Source organism: Topomyia yanbarensis, chromosome 2 (assembly GCF_030247195.1).
Source record: "Topomyia yanbarensis strain Yona2022 chromosome 2, ASM3024719v1, whole genome shotgun sequence".
Classification (NCBI taxonomy): Eukaryota; Metazoa; Arthropoda; class Insecta; order Diptera; family Culicidae; genus Topomyia; species Topomyia yanbarensis.
Window position 1 is genome coordinate 387,957,706 of NC_080671.1, and position 22,667 is coordinate 387,980,372.

A 22,667-nucleotide genomic window follows, 5' to 3' on the forward strand; every position below is an offset into this window, starting at 1 on the left:
CCTACTTTCGGTTTGTCCGTTTTTTTTTGGTTATAGTTTGTGGTGAAAGAACTTGGCATTGCTGAGATGTGCTCTCATAAGAAGGGTCGGTGGCGGTTTGGTTGGGAATGGAGTTTCCCGACGGGGCCCGCCCGTCACGTTCGCAATGCAATTTCAGCAGAATATTAAAATATGTGACACACTACGATGCTGCGCTTGTTCGTACGAGTGAACCACGAATGAAAAGTGCAATCAAACGTCTTTGGGTGAATGTATCCAGTGCATGACATTACTATGGAGGTTGACTTTGAAAAATGTCGGAATAAATTGACAACGCGAGTGGGTTTGCGAAACTGCTTGGATAGGTTGGAGTGGAAAACTCGGAGGTCATTGAAATCTATCTTCTGTGTCTGTTCTTCAAAGAGAAAATGCGCATTTTTATACGACTGGTTCATTGCGCTGGTCGTGTTGCACTGATTCAACCATAAGCTCAAGGATGTTTTCCACTCGTAACACATGCTTGGGTGTTTTTAGATGGTATTTCAACCGACTTGTCATGGTCAGTAATTATACTGAAGAGAATTTGGTAAATGTATATCGAAATATGTCTGTGTTATGTTAGCTGATAAATGATGAATGTATATAAAGGTTGAAGACGCGAAAACCCAGACAGCAAAAATGACTTTCTGTTTTACAATAGAATATTTATAAACTTTCAAGACCTTATGCTTATAGACTGTATTTATTTAGAAACTAATTTGGTGTTACTATTTTGCGTTGATGTTTGTTGACAAATTATCTTCGTTTGCTTGGCAAATTCTCTCTTTGAATCACTGTTCGATAAAAATTGCGTAGTGACAACTCTCTTGTCTGAACCTTAAAATACAAATGCTCTTTTCTTAGAAAAAAAGATCACATCCTTAATCACTTTTTAATAGTTCAGCTATTTAAAGGTGCCATAATCGACGATAAGATATTTTCGAGAAAACTTACTGTCTTTCAATGATATGTGTTGCAAAGCTCTTATCCCGCAATATGTGCAAAGTTGTTCGAGCAATTAGTTTCGACATTCTATAGAAAGTAATCGAACTTCTTCCTCGACTTTTGATACAGATTTCTGGTTCGCCCTAAGATTTTTGCTCCATGTGATAATTCTTCTTACACATTCTTTCGTGACGTTTACAACGATTTGAGGAATCTTCATTCGACAAATATGTTATAATTTTATCAAATGAACGCCTACATAAAAACTTATTACAGATTCGGAAAGTAGACAAAATTTCATGAAAGATTCAATCAACATAAACTGAATATACTAGAATTTGATGATAAGACTTTTATTGAAATACGTTGAAAGTTCTAATTTGTGACGCGTTGTAACGTCACGTTACATTATCGGTCATAAAACAATTCTCTTCCAGTATATTAAGTTTATGTTGATTGAATCTTTCTACTTTTTGAATCTGTAATAAATTTTGATGTAGGCGTCCATTGGATAAAGTTATAACATATTTGTCGAATGAAGATTCGGCAAATCGTTGTAACGTCACGAAAGAATATGTCTGATTGTCTTCGTGCATATTCAATTCGCGATGCACTTGTTTCGATAACGCGGTAAGGAAACTGTAAAACTTATTAGTTGTATTTAACTTAATGCTTTAATGTTTGTTCTAGTAATAATGTTCAACGTGAAATTAACTTCGTAAACATGTTTGCAAAGAATGTTAAAAAGATGAGTGGTTTTTACGCGCATTTCTTCAAATGGGCTTTTCCCTTCCAACAACACTTCATGTAGATTAATAAAGGTCAGATGAAAAATAAACTACAAACAAATAATAAAAACACTCGCCAAATTCGCACGCGATATTTTTTTTTCGTGTTCAAACTTCACTCTGTTGATAACTCTGGTAGTCACTGTGACTGGCGGTTTAGCAAGACTTAACCGAATGAATCACCTTCATAAATTGTGAATCTGTTTCATTAGCATCTTTTTAATAGTTCTCCATATCCGCGCCGGCACATAACGTGCTGGGGTAAAACCTTTTCGGTTCGTTTCATGAGGCCCATGACGCATCGTAATAGAAAACTAAGAAAGGGAATGCTACACCCAGTATCAATCAAGCGTACCGATGAATCAATGTAGAATAGTGAAAGCATGACGTATATAGATTAATATTAAAGGCAGCCATTTTCAACAGTCGTCTTTCGTATATTCTTGAAGTTAGCCAAGCATTACCTCCTGTCAAAACTAAGAACATCCATGGTTGCTTAGCCATAATATAAATAGCTTTGTAAGCGGTGATTTCTTTTAAATGACATTTAAATTTTTTTTGCGACAATATTTTGGTACATATGTTAAATGAATAGTGTAAAGTAACTGCTGTTATTAACGTTCCCATCGTTATAAACTGGCACTAGTTATGTCTAAACTGGCCAGCACTTTAAACAATGGAATTATTCACGAATGTATTCTCTAACCTTCGATCATCTTCTCTTCTATCCACACAGTTCACCACATCGATACTGTACGATCCGGCGCGGAAGAAAGAGCCTTCACAGTCATTCCAGACCGAACGGGATGCCTGTCTTTCCTACTTCACGAAATGGAACGAATCGGACCAAGTGGACTTTGTCGAGCAGCTCCTGTCGCGCATGTGTCATTACCAGCACGGACACATCAATGCCTACCTGAAACCGATGTTGCAGCGGGATTTCATCACACTGTTACCTAGTAAGTATGATCGCACCTTGCAAAGATGTGAGCCAATCGATCGATGTGTGGTGTTTCATTTTGGATTTTCTCTTTCAAGCATCGGTTGTGATTTTACTTTCAATTGGTCATTGATAGTTGACACAATCACTAAAAAGGTCTAGAATTTGCACCGTGTTTTTGTCTAAAGGGAATGCAAAAAGTTTTGTGAATTTCTTAAAACTAGGAAAACGTAATAGACGATTTCATGCAATTTTTACCATTCTCATATTGTCTTTAAGGCTATGACATCACTCCAAAAATCGATTTTCCAACTGAGGATCAGAGGACCGAGTGTCGTATACCATTCGATTCAGCTCGTCGAAGTCGCAAAATGGCTCTGTGTACGTTTGTATGTATGTGTGTTTACGTGTGTGTGTCAAATAATGTCACGCAATTTTCTAAGAGAAGGCTGAACCTATTCGCACAAACATAGTTTTAAATGTAAAGATTAAAGATTTTTGGAATATGTTGTCTAGTATCTATAATTCCGGAAGTCCTGGGGTCCTGGCATATTCCAGAACTAAAGGGTATTCCACATCAAATTTCATCACGGATAAAACACTGTAGAAAACTACCTAGTGGACTGATCCTATTTAAACTTTCAGGCAATAAAATATAGCCCATTAGTAGGTTTTTGGCATTTCATTCAACTTCAATACCGTAACCGTACGCTTGCACCTTACGCATAACTCCATTCATTACGTTCTCTACAACATCTGGGGTGGCATTACACATCTCGAAACGAAAGGTTTATTGTATGCGAGCTTGTATGAAAAAGTCGATTCGAAACGGTTCCATAATGTCGCCCCTGGTTGCAGCTTCTTCCGTACGGAAACCCACTTTTTCCTCATATCTTCCTCAGATTTGACGTCCTTGGGATGCTTCATAATTACCCAGTATTTTTCGATGGGCTTTAATTCCGGTGCATAGGGGAGAGGGTGGGGATTCATATCCTTGGTTGGGTACGAAAGTGACCCGTTGGTTTCGTACCACTTCAGGACAATATTTTAATAGTGGCACGATGCTAGATTCGGCCAGAAGGATTTAGGGCCCTCGTGTTACTTCATCTGAGGAAGCAGAGGCTTCAGTAGACACTTCGGGTGACGCCAATTTTTCAAATGCACTCAGGTTTGTTTTACGGGGATACAGGTCGCGTAACTGAAAACCGCGTAAACTTCAAAATCCGCTTAAATGAAAACCGCGTAAATTTCAAAATCCGCGTTAAGTTAAGAATCCGCGTTAATGGAAACCTCATTAATGGATACCGCGTAAATTCAAAAATCCGCGTAAATGAAAACTGCGTAAATTCCAAAAATCGCGTAAAAGAATACCGCGTAAGTTAAAAAATACGCGTAAATGAAAACCGCGTACATTCAAAAATCCGCGTAAAAAATACCCCCCGCAAAAAACCTGAGTATATTCGTATATCTGGCAGCGATAAAAATACAGTGTTAACAATACACATTAAACTACTTCTACCCAAATTTTCAAGAGAAAATAACCCAATGGGTTATTTTCCACAGCGTTTTTTTTTCATGATGCAATTTGATGTGGAACATCCTTTAAAGCCACTTCGGTAATGATTGAACCAATATTCACTAACTTAGTCTCACATGATAGGTATAATATGCAGTTGGTTTTTGCAGCACGCCCTACCACCTCCCTCCAAAGGGCGAGGGAAATAGAAATGGCAGCACAATACAATCACAACCCACAACAATAAATAGCCTGAATTTTTCACTCCTTAAGGAATAATGAGCCCTACTGATAAAGCGTATAGCTCTTTACCACACTGGGTTAACAGCAAAGAAGCATATCCTGGAGTTTTAGCTCCGTGTACATAGTTTTATTTATGTATGGAGAACCAAAAATTCGGATGCACAATGGCATTACTGCAGGGCAGTTATATATCAAATGATGTGACGTTCCGTTATCGGATTCACAAAGAACATACGAATAATACTCAGCACTTTGAATAGTAGCCATGCCAATGCGCTGAATGAAATATTGCAATCGTGCTTGGAAAAATAAAACAAATTCTTTTATATTTTCGTATTCACATCCGGCAGCATAGTTTTTTTTTTAACCCAAGTTTGCAAGCTAAACCAACTCTTGGAGCCCCTCTTAAAACTTAGAATGCACTTGTAGTGTGCTATAAAACTAGAATTGTTACTTGGGTGCGAATCTTGTGCTTTATCGAACTAATCGTTGTAGTTGTAGTGCCAGCTCTAGCCAATTCGTCTGCCCATTCATTTTCAGTAATACCGGAATGACCGGGTAGCCATAGAAGGTAGATAGCATTTGAAATGCTAAGAGAGTTGCTCGAGAAATTTGTATTGGCTTCTTGTGTTAAACGTTGTACTACCGGTGATTATTCCGGTTATTGTGATATTTCTGCGCGCAACCGTCGTTTCCTGCAAAATAGTGTAGAAGTGCGGCTGAATGAAGTGTTTCCGAGGTACTGGATTGCGAAAATTTTGGTAAACAAACAGAATCAATTGCTTCGCTTTGTTTGTTTTTGTTCTGAGCAGTATCACGCCAAATGCGATGTTCGTCGTTTCGAAGCATTCATTAAGAAGAGAAAACTGATTTCTGAAGCTTCTGCTTCCAATTCAACGCGATCAGTCGCTGCTTCCGCTGCCAACACTGCATCCCAAATAGAGGTGTGCGCCGCTGACTTAAGGTAAAACGCTTACATCCAATTTCTTCACTTCGATGAAAACCGGTTTTCGTTGACCCGAAAACTGGTTTTCTGCGAAAACCGGTTTTCATCCAGTGAAGAAATTGGCCATTACGATTTTTACCTGAAATTGTCGGCGTGGAGCGACGCACACCCCTAATCCCAAACCGACGTGTGTGAATTGAATTTGTTAGATAAAGTATACAAGTTAAATATTCAAGTAACAACAATGAATGAAACAATTATGGACCTGGTATGAACGAATCCCGGCGTATTAGTGCCTTTACAAACCGTACCTCTGGCTCAGTCTTCACCGCTCTAATCGATTAAGTTGAAACAAGAGACATGCATTCGTTAGCTTCGAATAACATTTCTGCTATTTACGCGTATTAGAAATACACTGAGTGAAAGTGATGTCGCCGAAACGGTCAAAGAATCGCTTAGTGTTAACCTTGCCGCAGTAAAGAAACTTGTTCCAGTGATGGACGAGGAATTTTCGATGCCGTTGATTTCATTTAAAGTGGAAATCCATATGGAGCCGACGTAATCAATGTTCTCTATTTATGTTTTTATTGTAACGAGATGAACTCTGTCATGAAATTGATTTTATGTGTTGAAATGCTTGTGTAACCTAGACTAAGTTGTAATCTGTAGACGCACAGCGTCAAAAATGAAATAGTAAATAATATTAATAAAGTATTACCTTCAGAGCACAGAGTTTCATCTAACACCCCTCCCCTACAAGATTGTGCAAATGTTGGGCGATTTCCCACATTAAGTATATGCACATTTGTACTACTTAAGTATTCAATCAATTCGGTGCCTGTCAAAGTGATATCTAAGCTGCCCCAAATGATGTGGTGGGAAGTGCATCTCTGCCACAGTATGATACAACCGTTTCATATCATCAGAACATGATGATTCATTATGCGGTAAATATGCCGAACACTAGAACATTTTCTTGTTTAGCTGTGAGGCCGGATATGAAACATGCGTCAATAGCACTATTCGCAAGTATACATGCCCGAGGTATTTCACGTGGATTTGCCATGCTATTTTCGTTGAAAACTGCGAAGATGGGATTAAGTAGCTCTCCAACATAAAAGTTTTCTTTTGTGCATCTGTGAAAAGTTTTCCTTTCTGTACAAGGCGTGATACATTGCTGTAGGTTTATGCTGAAGATTAATTTGTGTCACTCTAACCATACTCGATCACAGCATTACATTTCATCATCAGCCCTTTATTACAGCAATTAGAAGATACCAAATACGTTGGCTTAAAGTCGCCCACAGCGAACCCCGAAATGGGTATTGGGGACGTAATTTTCACTTGATTCTCACGATTTGCGAAGAAACAAACGTTCACTGTGTCAGAGATTCGCGTAACCCAGCAATACTCCGTGCGCGAACTGCCTGCCATTCAGACCTCGGCACGGAGAAACACCTTGACTTGAGGACTTCTCCTGTTTTCAGTCGCCTCTTACGACATGGCAGCAGGAACCCAGTGGTTTCTGCTGACATGTCGTAATTCTTGGTTGAGATACTTAAACCCGCCGGATATCAGACGGCCTCTAGGCTGGTTTTGTCCGGAGGAAGAAAACAGACTGTTAGCAACCTCCTAGTGTACCACAGCATCAGCTCCGAATACATTAAAAACAAAAATCATGCCGAAATACCAGAGGCGACGTGTGGTTCCACCGTCAACCTGTTCAATATACCACAAAGCGGCTAAAACGTCGCAATCATCTCTAATGCCGTTCCATGAGACGTTTATGTTCAGCTGATTTTTTCGTCATCGATTTCATCCAACATCTAACAAATAGGACCAATGTTCGTTGACAGAAAACTGTGCGCTGGAGCTGACCAAAACAAAAACCACCAGTTAATTGTCCAATAAACGTCTTGTAGAATGTTTAATTTACCATAGAAAAAGAACAAACAATATATATCATATCCGAGAAGACTATCACTTAATTAGACTTGAAAAAAGATTTCTTAACTGAAACATAAGCAATACAACCATGTATAATAGGATCATTGAATACTTATATATAGTTGTATGATTTGAAATTACTTGCAATATACAATCTTCTTTTCTACACACCGAGAATTATTCGTCCTTCTGTTTAAGATAGATTGAAACATTGGTCAACCGGTTTAAAATCATACCTTAATTCTTTTAAATTTGATAGAAATTTAAACGTTCCACATGCAATTCATTAAATCCAGAAAACTTATTTTCCTCGCAAATTATCGTGGGAAACAGGCATTTAACATCTACGCGTTCATGAGTAGAACAACCACTGATTTGAGTTTGTTTATTTTACACTTTCAGTAGACATATTTTTAGTATGTAAAAGAAGTGAACATACGATTTCTTTGACGCAACAGTAGACGGTTAAATTATTATTGTCGAACCAACCAAATATATACGCGCTTGTAACTAGAAACTTTTCCCCCAGAATTCTCAATGGGGTTCGTGTGGTTAGAATGCAGCTGTACCAGCCTATTTCGTCCTGCTTGACCTTCGAATGCAAATATGCTCACGATACTTACATTTAAAGAACGCTATGCACATATTCTGGATAGACGCCAGCGTGTCAGTTCTGCAACCAGACGGCGCATTACGATAAACCATGCGCCAAAACTGAAAATGTATCTACTACAACCCACACACTAATAAATAGTCTTGCACTGCCATATGACAGTCAGTAGACCAAACAATAATTCTTGATAACCCTAATCCAACATCCAGTACACTCAGCGATGGAATAACCAAACAGACGGATACATCAAAGTTATTCAAAAACACAAGAAGCATAAAAAACAACCATAAGCGAAAACTAAAACAGTTCTAGCGACAACGACATGGACATATACACGAGAGCGAGAGAGAGTACAAACTGAACAACCAACAGACGGTCAGTGCTCCGAAATTTCAAAATCAGTTACCTATTTCTGCTTGTATTTACCGAAACCAACATTCAGATTCACCGTCTCCCTCATTCATTAACTTGCCAACTGACTTAAATTTCATGCAGAATCGAATGCTTTAGTGCAGCGGAAATATAAATTCCTTCACCAATCAAAGCATTCATGTGTTATTATGTAGACAGTTTAAAAGGCAGAAGCTGGCATCTTCTACTTTTTCGAGCATAAGTGCACTGCATAATCTACACTACCAGTCAAAAGTTTAAGTTCACTCGCTTTTTTCGAATTTTACATAATTGAGTGGGTTTCTCAGAAAACTATGTCAAGCACGTGCGTCTTGACTATATCGTGTTGCTACACGCTACTGGTCAGAGTGTAGGAGGGTGTTTGACGCCTTTGGGTGACGCTTAGATCACATACAACATCTTAGTGCTGCGAGAGCTCACTACAAAAATTATATTCCAAATTGTTTTTTTTTTTTTTGTAATTTTCTTTATTAAAAGGTAAGTAGAAAGATTTTTACATTGAAAATCGAAACTGCCGAAAAAAATATCCATTCAAATTGAAAAGTGAAAAAAAACTACATATTTTATGTGTCGACCGTAGAGAAATGGGTCTAAAAATAATTATGTAATGATAATTAATAACAATAAATGAAGAAAATCACAGCTTTTTGAATATTACATTAACATTGTAGGGTGAACTTAAACTTTTGGGTAGTACACGGAAAAAATCCGTTCATAAATTCATGAACAAAAGGTCATGATTTCATGAACTGAACGATTTACGAAAACCGTGACCAAGTTCCTGAAATTATAAATAATATACCTCGTATTAATGAAACTATTTTGTTTTCTAAAAACCAGTTCACTCCGATATATACATGGCGTTACATTAGAATGGTTGGTTGGGTTACTGTTGTTGTTCCCTGGACATGTTTAGTTTTGTTGTGATTCTTGTTCATTATTTGGGAATACACAGTCGACAGTCAAACGTTGTTCATGATTTCAAGAGCTTATTCGCGATTCTTGTGAATTCTCATGACGTTAGCGGGATTAAAGTTCATGATTTCAAGATCTTAGTCGCGATGTTCGTAATTTTCATTCACGTTATCATGATATTTTAGTCATGAGTAGAGTGCAGCATGATCATGATTTCAGGATCTTTGTCACGATTTTAAATATTTTTGTCACGAGTTGGGTGATTTAAGTTCATGATTTCAGGATCTTAGTCGCGATTTTTGTAACTTCTGTTCATGTTTTCGTGATATTTTAGTCACGAATAGATCAATTCATGTTCATGATTTCAGGATCTTGTTCACGATTTTAGATATTTTTGTTACTAGTTGTGTGGTTTGTGCTCATGGTTTCAGGATCTTAGTCACTATTTTTGTAATTTCTGTTCATGTTATCATGATATTTTATTTTAGAGCTTACTTTCAAAGAGTAATGTTAATGATATCAGCATTTTTATCATGGTATTCGTAAATTCTCTTCGCCTTATCGCGATCTATTACTTTTTGGTTACTAATGGTGTTTGCCTTTCTCATATAGAAAGGTTATGCAATTACTCTGAAAAACGTCAAACTAATCCCGGCCCGGAGGGCCGTGTGTCATATCCCATTCGACTCAGTTCGTCGAGATCGGAAAAAGTCTGTATGTGTGTGTGTCTGTGTGTATGTGTGTGTATGTATGTGCGTATGTGTCAAATAATGTCGCTCAATTTTCTCAGAGATGGCTGGACCGATTTGTACAAACTTAGACTCAAATGAAAAGTGCAACCTTCCCATCGGCTGCTATTGAATTTTGGATCGATCGGAATTCTGGTTCCGGAATTACGGGTTTAAGAGTGCGGCCACACAGAAATTTCTCATGTACACTATAGGAAAAATTAAAAATAGAATTTTTATTTTTGATGCTAAATGTCTTCAAAGTGCATGAAACGTCGAGATTTGATGCAAACTCGAAAAAAAATTTGACGACGATTCACTTTTTTGGATTTTTACACATTTTTGCCTTTCTCATATAGAAAGGTTATGCAATCACTCTGAAAAACGTCAACCTAATCCCGGCCAAATTTTTTTTTTGACTCGCATAAGGTTTCTGGATTTTAACAGGGGCGTAGTTGATGGTTTACGGAGAGGGGTTACACCCCCCCCCCCCTCTACTGTTCACTCCCCTCCCTTAAAAATCTCCTTAAATCACCCCTCAGACCACCTCCCCATCCAGTCCTCATACCCCTCCCTTTCAACCCCATCATCTTTGAACCACCACTATATCACAAAGCATACCAATTTAAGCTGGGGAGTCGTTCGTTCATGGGACTTTCGCCCTCCTCACACACCCACCCCCGCATGACGAAATGAGTTAGCAAGCAGATAACATTGATCTAATGCTGATTAGGCTAATAAAGTATGATATTTTTTGTTTCAAGTGTTTCACCGTCGACACGTAGCTCATCAAGTTCGTGGCTGGCAAGCCATTGTGTTTATGTGCAAAGTGTACTAAGAATGTAATGGACATTTCCACAATTATGTTGAACATAAACAGCCTCCGTGCCATAGTTTAGAGAAATGAGAAAGGCACAATCGCACCACTAGGTGGATTAAAACAGGTTTTTTTTACTCGGAATAACGTGACAATATGAACTGGATCATTAAAATAAGACTCATTCACGATATCTGGTTCTGTGAACTATATCACGCCCACTATTTTGGGTTCTCAGTGAAGTTTTCGTTTTCTGTCCGGATATCACAATGAACCTTATTAAATAAATAACGATATTCGAGGTTCTAGTAGTTTTTTTATATCTACTGCTCGTACCTATTACTGGTCGCTAGCACCTGGGTATTTCATAAAAATGTGCATGGAACAAAAATGATTCCACGAATAATACTCCAACTTTTGCGATAGAGTTCACGTAAAAATTTCATTACCATGTTGCATGGAATTGCAAATGATTAGGAATATCTTTTAAATATCACAAGCACGTTAATAGATACTAGATAGATCATAAATCATGTACTAGGAATCACGAACCAGTTCACGAATACATGATTATTATTTTATGATTTCGTGAACTTTTTCACGAAAACGAATAAGTTGTGACTATTAAACTTGGTATCATGAACCAGTTCACGAATACATGAATAATATTTCATGATTTCGTGAACTATTTCACGAGTACGGATATTGGATGATGACTAGTATGTTAGGAATCATGAACTAGTTCACGAGTACATGAATAATATTTTATGATTTCGTCAACTATTTCACGAAAACGAATGGTAAGTTGTGACTGTTATACTGGATATCATGAACCGGTTCACGAACACATGAATAATATTTCATGATGCCGTGACCTATTTTACGAGCATGGATATTGGATCCTAACTAATATATTAGGAATCATGAACCAGTTCACGAATGCATGAATATTTGATTTTGTGAACCATTTCACGAGCACGGATATTGGATCGTGACTAATATATTAGGAATCATGAATTAGTTCACGAGGATTGAATGGATTCATGAATAAAATTCCGAATTTCGTGATATAGTTAATGAAAAAATAGCCAGAATATTTTGATTGTGTGAACTATTGTTCCTATAACTATGATAAAAATCATGAGTCATTCTTTGGTTTTATGAATAATGTTCATAAAGTTGTGAACTAGTTCTTGGCGGAAACCGTGACTGAAGTTCACAAAACAAAATCAAATATTTCCACTAATGAAAGCGTTATGCGGGCGTCACTGAAGGGAAATTGAACATAATTATAAGAGCTATGATTTTTGGTCATGGTCCTGTTTTCGTAACGTAAAAACGTGATTGTTCCAGAATTCATGGCACTTTATTCACGATTTTGGGAATAACTTTTTTCCGTGTAGTGTATATCTAGTGCACTTTTGCTCCATAATCTCTTTCAGAGCTAGCATAGAAAAAAAAACTTCAGTGTGCTTCTGAAACCGAACATATCCAGACCTGAATGCGCTGTGTCGGGAGAACGAATAACGAGGGAAACGAACCGAACATTTCATTTATCGCAGCGGGCATCAATTGAGTTTAGTTTCTCTTTCAAGTTCGCGCAGGGATGTCAATTTTTTTAAGCTCTGATAAAGTGTATTGTAAAGTGTATTGTGTTGAATGCGCTGTGTCGGGAGAACGAATGACGAGGGAAACGAACCAAACATTTCATTCATCGCGGCGGGCATCAATTGAGTTTAGTTTCTCTTTCAAGTTCTCGCAGAGATGTCATTTTTTTAAGCTCTGGTTAAGGGTATTCACTCGCGCGCAATAGCTTTTTATTTGAATGATGTCAATCGGAAATGCATCTATTTTTGAACAGGGCAAATGACCCTTGAGGTTAAAACCTTTTTAAATAATAATAATAATAATCTTTTGCAGCATAACCGCGTGCTCTGGACTGGCGAATCGGCGCTAAAGAAGATGAGTGCTAGTGTTGAACGTGAAAAGCCAAGTACAACGCACCCTTATTCATCCTATCATTTAAGCTGTTCACGTTGAATACAGATACTGCTCTTACTAATGTGTACAAATGAGTGGGGTGAACAGAGGAGCTAAAATGAATAAGGGTACAGTTACCCTATTTATGAAGCCAAAAACAGGTCAACAATGTGCTAAAATCCATGTGTCGCCAACAAAAAAAAGTATTTTTTACAAGTCATGCGGTTTTGAGTCACTGGCTTTTAATTAGACCGCTTTTGTTGGACCATCGCTAGTGGGGCCAATGTCTAGTTGAAAAGCAAATGCCAGAATTTTATGTCAAAATCATGTTGACAATCAAATAACAAGTACCGTGCACTACTAACTCAGTCAAACTCATTAGTTGCGTAGGGGTGGTGATCCGAGCAGCGAATCAAGCCCGTGCGGGGAGGGGGCTGTGAGGAATATGGGATCAGTCGGGTATGGCCGTGAGGCTATCGGAGATCGCGAGATTTGACTCTGGGGAGGGACTATATTTGTGTGCGGAGAAAGGTTGGAGACCACATTTCCGACCTTTCTTCGGAGATTTTCATGGGAAGCATTCTTTTCGACATGGCACCGAGTTTCGACATTTCATGCCTTTCTGGTCCATTTATCGTGGGGGTGCCTCTTAGTCGTGTCAGATTGGGCTGTGGTTTGCGACGGAAGTAAAATTCAGGATTTTTTGGTGCACATTCTGCGATCTCGTCATATTCAAAAATCAAAACCCCTGATGATTTAGTCAATCTGTTACAACCTACGAATTTAAAAACGCGATCTCAACTGCGGTTATACAAAGTGAATATGTTGCTTTTCAAGCCGCAGATACAGATAGCCTGCCAAACCAAATACTTCTTACCGAACTTCGACAGTTTCGTTTGCTTGAAAATGTTGCCACTTTTTCTCATCCGGTGCCGTATGAAACTTCTGCCCAGGAAACTGTTTAAAGTATGCCTTGTCGAGGTGTCCATAAGCACACAACTGAATTTCGTCAGTATCGTGCTCAACTTTCGGGATCGTGCTATGACCATTATGTTTTGTTTACCGATGCACTGTGGTGCAACAACCAAAGCTTTGGTTCGTTTTTAGTTCAATGCACGGTTGTAAATAACACTCCCAGCTTGTTTGGCGACATTTCGGACGGAGAAGTTGGCGTTTTGCTTGAAGCCGCTGATCATTAAGGAATAAGCACTTCAATACGACGCATTGCAAAAATTGACACTTGATTCATTGTAGCGCCATTAAAAACAAAGTACTTGACAAATTTATTGTAATTCCATTACCAAAGGGAATTTAAGTAAAGCGCATTGTATTGTATTAAGTATTTTTAGGACTACAAATATGTACTTCAAATACTTACAATACTTTCACAACGGCGTAATTATTGTCGTTAGCTATGGGTACTCAACAACAACAGAAGTATTTTGTACGAAGTTCATAGATTGATTAGTTTAATCACATCCAAAATATGTGGGTATTTTCATTACGAGGACGCATCTAAACTTACTAGTGCTGACCCCTTTGCAGGTCACTCTTTTTGCTGCGGCTTCCGGCTTTTGAAAGAAAAATAGGCTCTCTACCCTATATTCAACATTATTCGCATAAAATATAAAGCTTGCAATCGTTACAGTTCTGCGAATTAAATTACCATTTCAACTCTATTCCATTGCAGCAAAGGGACTGGATCATGTAGCAGAAAACATCCTCTCCTATCTGGACGCCAAATCACTGTGCCGAGCAGAGCGTGTATGCAAAGAGTGGTCCCGAGTCATATCAGAGGGCATGCTATGGAAAAAACTAATAGAACGGAACGTTCGTACCGATTCCCTCTGGCGAGGGCTTGCGGAACGAAAAGGATGGTAAATTTCCCGATTGCTTTATGTGTATTGTCTAGAGAATAACGAACGCGTGTGTGTATTTTTTTAGGATTAAATATCTGTTCATACCGCGACCGGGTGTAACACATAGACCGCACAAATTTTACCGTGAGCTGTTCCCGAAAATAATGAAAGATATCGAAGCGATCGAGAACAATTGGCGCACCGGTAATCACAACCTGCAGCGAATAAACTGTCGATCGGAGAACTCGAAAGGCGTGTACTGTCTACAGTACGACGATGATAAGATCGTGTCCGGTCTCAGAGATAATACAATTAAAATCTGGGACCGCAATTCGCTTCAATGTTGTAAGGTATGTTTCAAATTGTTTGCTCATAACACCAACGAGGGGTGTGTTCATTTGGTTTTTTTTTGTAGATTTTAACCGGTCATACCGGATCAGTACTTTGTCTGCAATATGACGACAAAGTGATCATCAGCGGTTCCAGTGATTCCACGGTCCGCGTGTGGGACGTAAACTCTGGTGATATGGTTAACACACTGATACATCACTGCGAAGCGGTGCTGCATTTACGCTTCAACAACGGCATGATGGTGACCTGTTCCAAGGTAGGAAAAAGAAACATCATTTTTACTGTCTTAGACATACCCTAAACATTCATCCGATAATTTATTTTATTTTGAAGGATCGCTCGATTGCCGTGTGGGACATGACATCGCCTACGGAGATTGCCCTCCGGCGGGTACTGGTAGGCCATCGGGCTGCTGTTAATGTAGTGGATTTTGACGAGAAATACATTGTCTCGGCTTCCGGTGATCGCACGATCAAAGTGTGGAACACTTCGACGTGCGAGTTTGTACGCACCCTCAATGGTCACAAGCGCGGCATCGCGTGTCTTCAGTACCGGGACCGGCTGGTTGTTAGCGGTAGTTCAGATAATTCTATAAGGTAACGAATAGAGCAACATTTTACGTTTAGTTATTAACGTACCTTCCCACCGTTTAACTTTCCAGACTTTGGGACATCGAATGTGGTACCTGTTTGCGGATTCTCGAGGGTCACGAAGAGCTCGTCCGCTGCATTCGATTCGACTCGAAACGCATCGTGAGCGGTGCTTACGATGGCAAAATCAAGGTGTGGGATCTCCAAGCTGCCTTAGACATTCGAGCGCAGACCAACACGCTGTGCTTAAAGACGTTAATGGTAAGTGTTCTAACAATTCTAATAAGTGGCTATAGTTCAGTATGCAAAAAAGGGACGTTCATTGTTTTCCACGATTGGAAACAAGTGACAACAGTCAGAAGTAAATCTCGCTCATTGGTTATATAACCCTTTCTCTTTCGGCAAGATTGATCAATAGTAAACCGTTGTCCGTTGTCAGTGGTGGCTCGTCTCAATCGCTAGTGTCGTTGAGAACGTGAAGACGTCTTCTTCTGGTTTCCAGTACATGCCAAGTACCGGTTCCATGGAGCAATTCTTGTCCAGCTGGATGCATTTCTCGAAAGCAGGGTCGCCTTCCCCGACCCGTGCCAGAACCTTGGAGCTTGGAGCTCAACAACCAATTTCGCAGGTGAAATTGGTGGGTGCCTAAATTCCAACGCTATTTTTACCGCATCCTCTACGCTGTCTGCACTGTCCAGATAATCGTCGACGTAATGTCACATGTTGTAACGAGCATGGTGATCACGCGGCCCCAAACGTAGTGACATCAGATATACTGTGGGTTTATACTTGGGTCTTCCCGCCAAAGCATCCGTTGTGCATGACGATCTTCCCGTCGAATTTTAATTCGATGGAACATCTCTTTCAAATCCGCGCAGAGGACCACCCGTCATTCCCGGAATCCGAAGAGCACTGCCAGAAGAGAGTTCAGAAGATCCGATCCTTTCAACAGCATCGTGTTCAACGAAATGCCATCTACTTTGGCTGTGGCATCACAAAATATGCGGATTTTCGATGGCTTCTTCGGATTTACAACGACACCCAATGGAAGGTACCAAGTTTGTCTAGGGTCCGCCTCCTCCAGTTCCTCCGAGGTCGCTTTATGGATGTACTCCTTCGCCTGGTATTCGGAAAGCTTCTTCACAATACTGTCGCCAATTACTGGGTCTTTCAAGATTCGTCGCTCCAATCATTGCACTCGACGAACTGCCATCGGATAGCTATCCGAAAACTCGAAATAATCATATCGCCGCAGCAGTCTCGTCGCGAACCGCTGACCGACACGCTTCGTAATTTTCTGAAGGATATTGTTCGCACGTTGTACTTCCGGAGTTTCGGGACATCCTACAACCTCGATACCCGTACTTTCCACCGAGAAGAACTGTTTAACGATCGTGACCGGTCATCCTGACACTCGCAGTTATGGAAACTGTGTGCGCGATCCGCAGTTTTGTCTTGCTTGCCGTACACAGTCAACCCGAGCCGCGATTTCGCCGCAATCGGTTCTCCAGGCTGGCCCAAACGTATCTTGCGCATGGCAGTCACGTGAGCATTGTTGTTACCATTAAGAATACGAAGCAATGCGTTCTCGTAATCTTTGATCGGGAGACCTTTCAAATATGGTAACGACTCAGCCAACTCCGCGTATCGCAGGCACTGCGGTTGTAGCTCCAGCTTACCCACAGTGCGCACATCGCTCAGCGTGAACTTTGTCGCATCGGCTTCTCCACGATTCTTCAAAGCAATCCGCTGAGACTCGGTCTCAATTCGTTTCGTGTTAGCTGTCCACTGCAGACACAGTGAAAGCGAATTTCCTTTGACGCCCAATTGTATCGCAATATCTTCGTCGACCAGCATCCGCGACCACCCGTTATCCAAGAACGCGTAAGTTGACACCGAACGGTTGTTTTTTATGCAGCTCTACAGGGATAATTCGAAAAAGTATGGTCTTGCCTAGTGATGGTTGGTAACGGCTTCAGATCCCGACGGTTTGGGTTCAAACTTCCCCTGTTTTGACACAAGTTCTCTCTGCGTCTGCTTTGAGTGTAGCGGTGAATGAAGCTGGCATCCGTCGATCTAACACTCTGACTCGGCACGGACACATTCCATGAGATCCCACCCATATACGACAAAGTTTGAGCTCCTGTATAGTCTTCCAGCGCTCGTCCAACGTCTTCTTGGCAAGCACACCGCAGTTCTTCACCCGATGCTTTGAGTCTTCGCAAACCAGACATGCTGGATCGGATAAGCGCGGAGGTATATCCATAGCCTCACCCTTCCCCGGCGTTTTCGCTGGTTCCTCTGTGACATCTAGCTTCGTAGGCTGCAATTGCGGTTGCGGTTGTCTCGGTTCGTAGTGTAGTGTCACATCATTTGCCGCTCTAACCAACGTCGACATGTACTGGGAATACGATCGAATGTTCACCTCTCTGCACCTTTCTTTATACAACGACCAATCAAGCTTCATGTTCGCAGGTATCTTGTCCACTAGCTCGAACAATAGCATTTGATTGTTCAAATGACCGCCGGCATGCAGGTGATCGCATAGATTTTGAACTGCCAATCCGTATCCGATAAACGTGTCGAGCCGGTCTTGCTTCGGTCCTGGAACGTTGCGCACCTTCTGCAGCAATGCGTGGATTAACAGCTCCAGTCTACCGTACAGCGTCTCAAGTGTGGCAATAACATGTGACACAGCTGCCGGTAGCAGTAAACGACTTCGTACCGCTTCGAATGCGTTCCCCTTCAAACACCACTGCAGTCTGGCCAAATTCTCTGTATCAGAATATCCGCACGCTTCCGTCGTGTTGAAATAAGAGCTGCTGAATAGAGGCCAGTCCTCTGGATTTCCCGAGAAGGTAGGCAGCTCTTTGAAGATCACCTGCCTGGCAGCGAGCTGTTGCGGATTCGGTCCACCGTGATAAGATAACCGAAGTGGTTCATCCAACTGCTTTGCGCTCTGACTCAGTTGTCCGCCCTGATTCCATGTCGGTATTCTTGGCATTGGTGGCGCTCCCAAACCTGATAAGAAACGATCTGTTGGTACCGGCAACGATTGACCACCGGACATCGGCGGTAGATGTCCACTAGGTTGCCCCGAAAAGGTGTGCGGTTCGAATCCGGACCTCGGCATCGGGTATCCTGCAGTTGGCGCTGGGATCGGCTCTGATTCATCGGTTATGGGTTTCAGCTGTGATAAATATCCGGGTCTCGTTCTTAATATTCCGACACTGTTTGCACTCACTCCAGTAGGTACCAACAACAATCGGACTATTTGACAGAAGACTTCGATACAGACCAACTTGAGTATTTGTCGGGGCATAATTTAAGGGTTTCGGTTCATTCCCGGTCGGTGTGGGAGGGAAAGATCTGTATACCTGCATAGCTAACTGCATACCGCTGATACTCGGTAAGACGGGTTCTAACACCGGGTTTGGGGATCTAGTTTGCTAGTGACATATGTGTGCACAACGGTTTCAGAAGTTCGGCCAATGAGACCCCCTAACGAAGACCGTACTGCTGTATCGTTCAGTGAAATACCTTCTAACGCCCTATCCAAAACGGTTTGCTTATCGCTAGTTGGTACCTTACGTCATTTCTGTCTAGCATCTGTCCTAGGTGTCGTTGTATTTTCCGTCCACTGAACAGCCCCAGTTGCTGCCTCTGTGGGTCTCATCATAGTCGAGCTCATAGCCTCGTACTGTTGACTTCGCCACTGTCTCACTTTGCTATAAGAATTCTGCTGTGAATTCGCACTGTTGTCATCATCATCCTCATTTCCGAACTCCAGCTGCCCACGTAGCCGGAAGGTTTCTTCCAGAGTTTCCGTTTCGACTTGCAGCTTCATCGCTGCGAGCTCATTCTCGGGCTTCTCATATTGCAACTTCAGACGTTTGAGCGCTATCTTCTTCTGCGCTTCCAACCTATCCATCTGCAGCTGAACTAACTTAGCTCGTGCACTCGCAGTATTCTTTACAGAACTTGTTCTGAAACTTGTACCACTTTTGGGCCTTTCCACTGGTATCGTCTATGATGACCGTTGACAGTTGGGACATGTAAAGGCTTGGTCTGGCTCTGCGATACTGCCGTTGATACCAACGCAACTGTTGTGCCACCACAACTCGCGCAATGGCAGTAGCTTACCATTCGGTCTGTATCCACTTCAATATACGCCTGACAGTGGGTTTTCTTGCTCCGTGAGCTTCGCATCTTGAACAATCTTTTAGTTTGTTGGGGGAATTTTCGGGGTCTTTTCAGCAATACACCGTTGTTCTGGATATTAGGCTGCAAGCTAAATGAATCGATTATTTTTATTGTTTTGTTTTGTATTCAGTTGACTCACATTGGTCACCCTAATTCACCTTTTTCACCAATCTTCCCACTGTCAGTTATCTGACCAACACACAATTGTAAATATAAGTTTATAATTATTCTTTCTTCTACTTACAATACTTCTCGTCACTTATACTATTTGCCCCGCGCTCTCTTGCGACCGGGGGGTACTCGAGGGACTGGTGCGATCCTCCGTAACAATAGGAGTAAACTTTGAAGACGTTACTAGCTCTGGTTTTGCGAGTAACGGGACGTTCGGATTTTTTTGCTCCAAATAAATTTTGACAGTATGCTTGCAGATCCTTCTCATAAATTACTTGAGAAGTGGTCACAAAACGGTTCGTCCGTGCATTTTCGTCTGACAAAGCAGGCAGCCACACCCATTTGCAAGTCGAAGATAAAAGAATCGATCCCATCCTACCCCTTCACTGCACTAGTGATGTTTGTACGCACTTGCCACTACTGATGAAGTGTATGGTTTGAACGAAGCGCCGAATCCTAGATGACGAAATTCGTCATTAAAATAGAAAAAAATGTTACTGAGCCCAGATGATTTCCTTGCGGGATAACGGAGGTAGCGATCAAAATAATGCCTATGGATGTTGTGGTTCAGCGTGTCTTATAGTCCACTTCAGTCGTGCTGGCGATGATTAATAATACTAATCAAACTAAATTTTGACAGTTGACAGTTACGTGAGAAGTTGCAAAAAAGACTATGGGAGTGACTGTGACCCCACCTGCGTATAATAACATATTTGCCCTGGCACATTCAAGATCATCTTTCGGTAATTATTTTTTTTTATCTTTCCCAGGAACACACGGGCCGCGTCTTCCGGCTTCAGTTCGACGAGTTCCAGATAGTGAGTAGCTCCCACGATGATACCATCCTGATATGGGACTTTCTGAATTGCTCTCAAAAGGACGAATCGACGACGCCCCAAGCTATGGTCCAGGTGGGCCGAAGTCCATCACGTGAGTATTCCTCCTCTGCTGCCGTTGGCGGCCGAGCTCAACCCCAGCAAGAGACTGACGATGACGACGCATACTGAACGAAAGAATAACAAACAAACAAAAATCGGAAACCGGATCAAAATAAACCAACCAACCAACCAACAAAAACCCATCGCAAGTCAGATGTGCCCACAAACACCTTCGAACCAACAAACCTATTGCTTATTCTTGTTTTTCTCTTCTCTCCTACACAACGTTACGTTCGTTCGGGTGTGATGTGCCGTGTACGTGGGATCGTTCGAAATAATAGCTGAAATCACGTAAGGATTTGCCGGGACAATGTATTTAGTAGGACCCGTTTATCATATGCAGTAGAAACCAGTCAGAAAATAACAACCAGACATATAACAAAAACACAACCTCACTCACACACACATACATTCTTTCGACGATTCGCTGGACGTTTCACGCATATTTGTATGTGCGCGTGAAGCAGGAACATATAGAAAGCTTTGCGCAAACAGGATAACAAACAGATGATTACAAATAAGATTATATTCGGTATACAATATTTGAAAATAAACATACTGTTGGCCACAACAAAAGCAAAATATTGAAATAGTTGACCGTGCAGTGGAAGAACCACACAAGCGAGAAGACGAAACAAACTATACTGTTTTAGTTAATCGGTGCACTTTTGTGTGTGTATGTGGTTATCGTGTATGTGTGTTAATTTTCTATGAAATGAACTATGAAATTCTATTTGTTGCAACAAATTCCTGACGAACCCGAGATAAAAAGTCCACAATTTGATTTGAGCGGGTTGTATTTGAATGAATGGCGGAAAGTTTAGAAGGCTTATGAAGTAAATTTATCTCAGATAAGAATTTCATTCTACTGTCTTTGATCGAAATAGTGGCGTGCGAACACATCAACAGTTGCTAGGACATTTGGTCCCGCTTTGAAAACCGATTATGCATCGCTGCTTTGGTCATCGACTTTTGTACATTTTTTTTGCTTGTCGCTTTTAAAATTTGACCATTAATATTATTATCAGACTGTAGACTGTAGAGTTTCCGTTGGACCGAGAGTAATTTGGACCGGTGAGTGAGGACAAGGTCTGCCAGATTAGATAAATTTTAAAACTTTTTTTTAGTAATAGCTATTCGACGGTTAGTGCGATGTGTGTGGAAAGAACTGTCCGAAAATAAAATGCTGTTGTTTATTAGTAATACCAATATAATTTATGGAACTCTTAAGCGAGTAGTAATAGAAATAAATTCGCTAATAGATTAGTCATTACAGAACACAAAAAGAGAAATCGTAAAACTTGGTAGAATTCCCCTTTTAAAAAAGCATCTTTAAACATTACAAGTGGATAAAGTAAAAGTAAAACAAAAACAGTTGTTATCTATTAATCGTTTCCCGTTTCGGATTACAGCCGCCCTTAACAAAATTTAGAAAGAAGTATAAAACAAGAAAACTATCCACAGACTTAGATAACGTTATATTTGAAATCGAACGAAAATGTAGTGAACAGACTATTATTACTTGCACTCTGATGGTAGCCGGGGTTGATTATTAAAATGCGTTTCTAGTAGAAAACGGCCGTAAACGAAACAGCGCTCCGCAAAGATCTGAATTTAAGGAATGCGTGTATGATGCAGCACCACAGTTGAAGACTGATGTGTATGAGTAATGCAAGGATTATGAATTCTACTTGTTGAGGAAAACCAGAAAAAAGGGGAAATATATTCAACTGAAGATATGTAAACTA

General features: G+C 40.7%; 1 protein-coding gene across 2 annotated transcripts in view; it reads left to right on the forward strand.

The window, feature by feature from the left end:
- Positions 1-22,667, forward strand: part of LOC131684744 (F-box/WD repeat-containing protein 11) — a 103,808-nt gene extending 81,141 nt beyond the window's left edge. Inside the window, exons 2-9 of one of the 2 annotated variants that reach the window (XM_058967871.1) lie at positions 2,488-2,710; positions 14,498-14,684; positions 14,752-15,016; positions 15,082-15,273; positions 15,351-15,613; positions 15,679-15,868; positions 20,752-20,911; positions 21,201-22,667. In XM_058967871.1, the coding sequence (XP_058823854.1) occupies positions 2,488-2,710; positions 14,498-14,684; positions 14,752-15,016; positions 15,082-15,273; positions 15,351-15,613; positions 15,679-15,868; positions 20,752-20,911; positions 21,201-21,214 (1,494 nt within the window). In that variant the 3' untranslated portion in view covers positions 21,215-22,667. Of the gene's footprint in view, positions 1-2,487; positions 2,711-14,497; positions 14,685-14,751; positions 15,017-15,081; positions 15,274-15,350; positions 15,614-15,678; positions 15,869-20,751 lie in introns of both variants that reach the window. The other variant, XM_058967870.1, reaches the window with a different exon arrangement.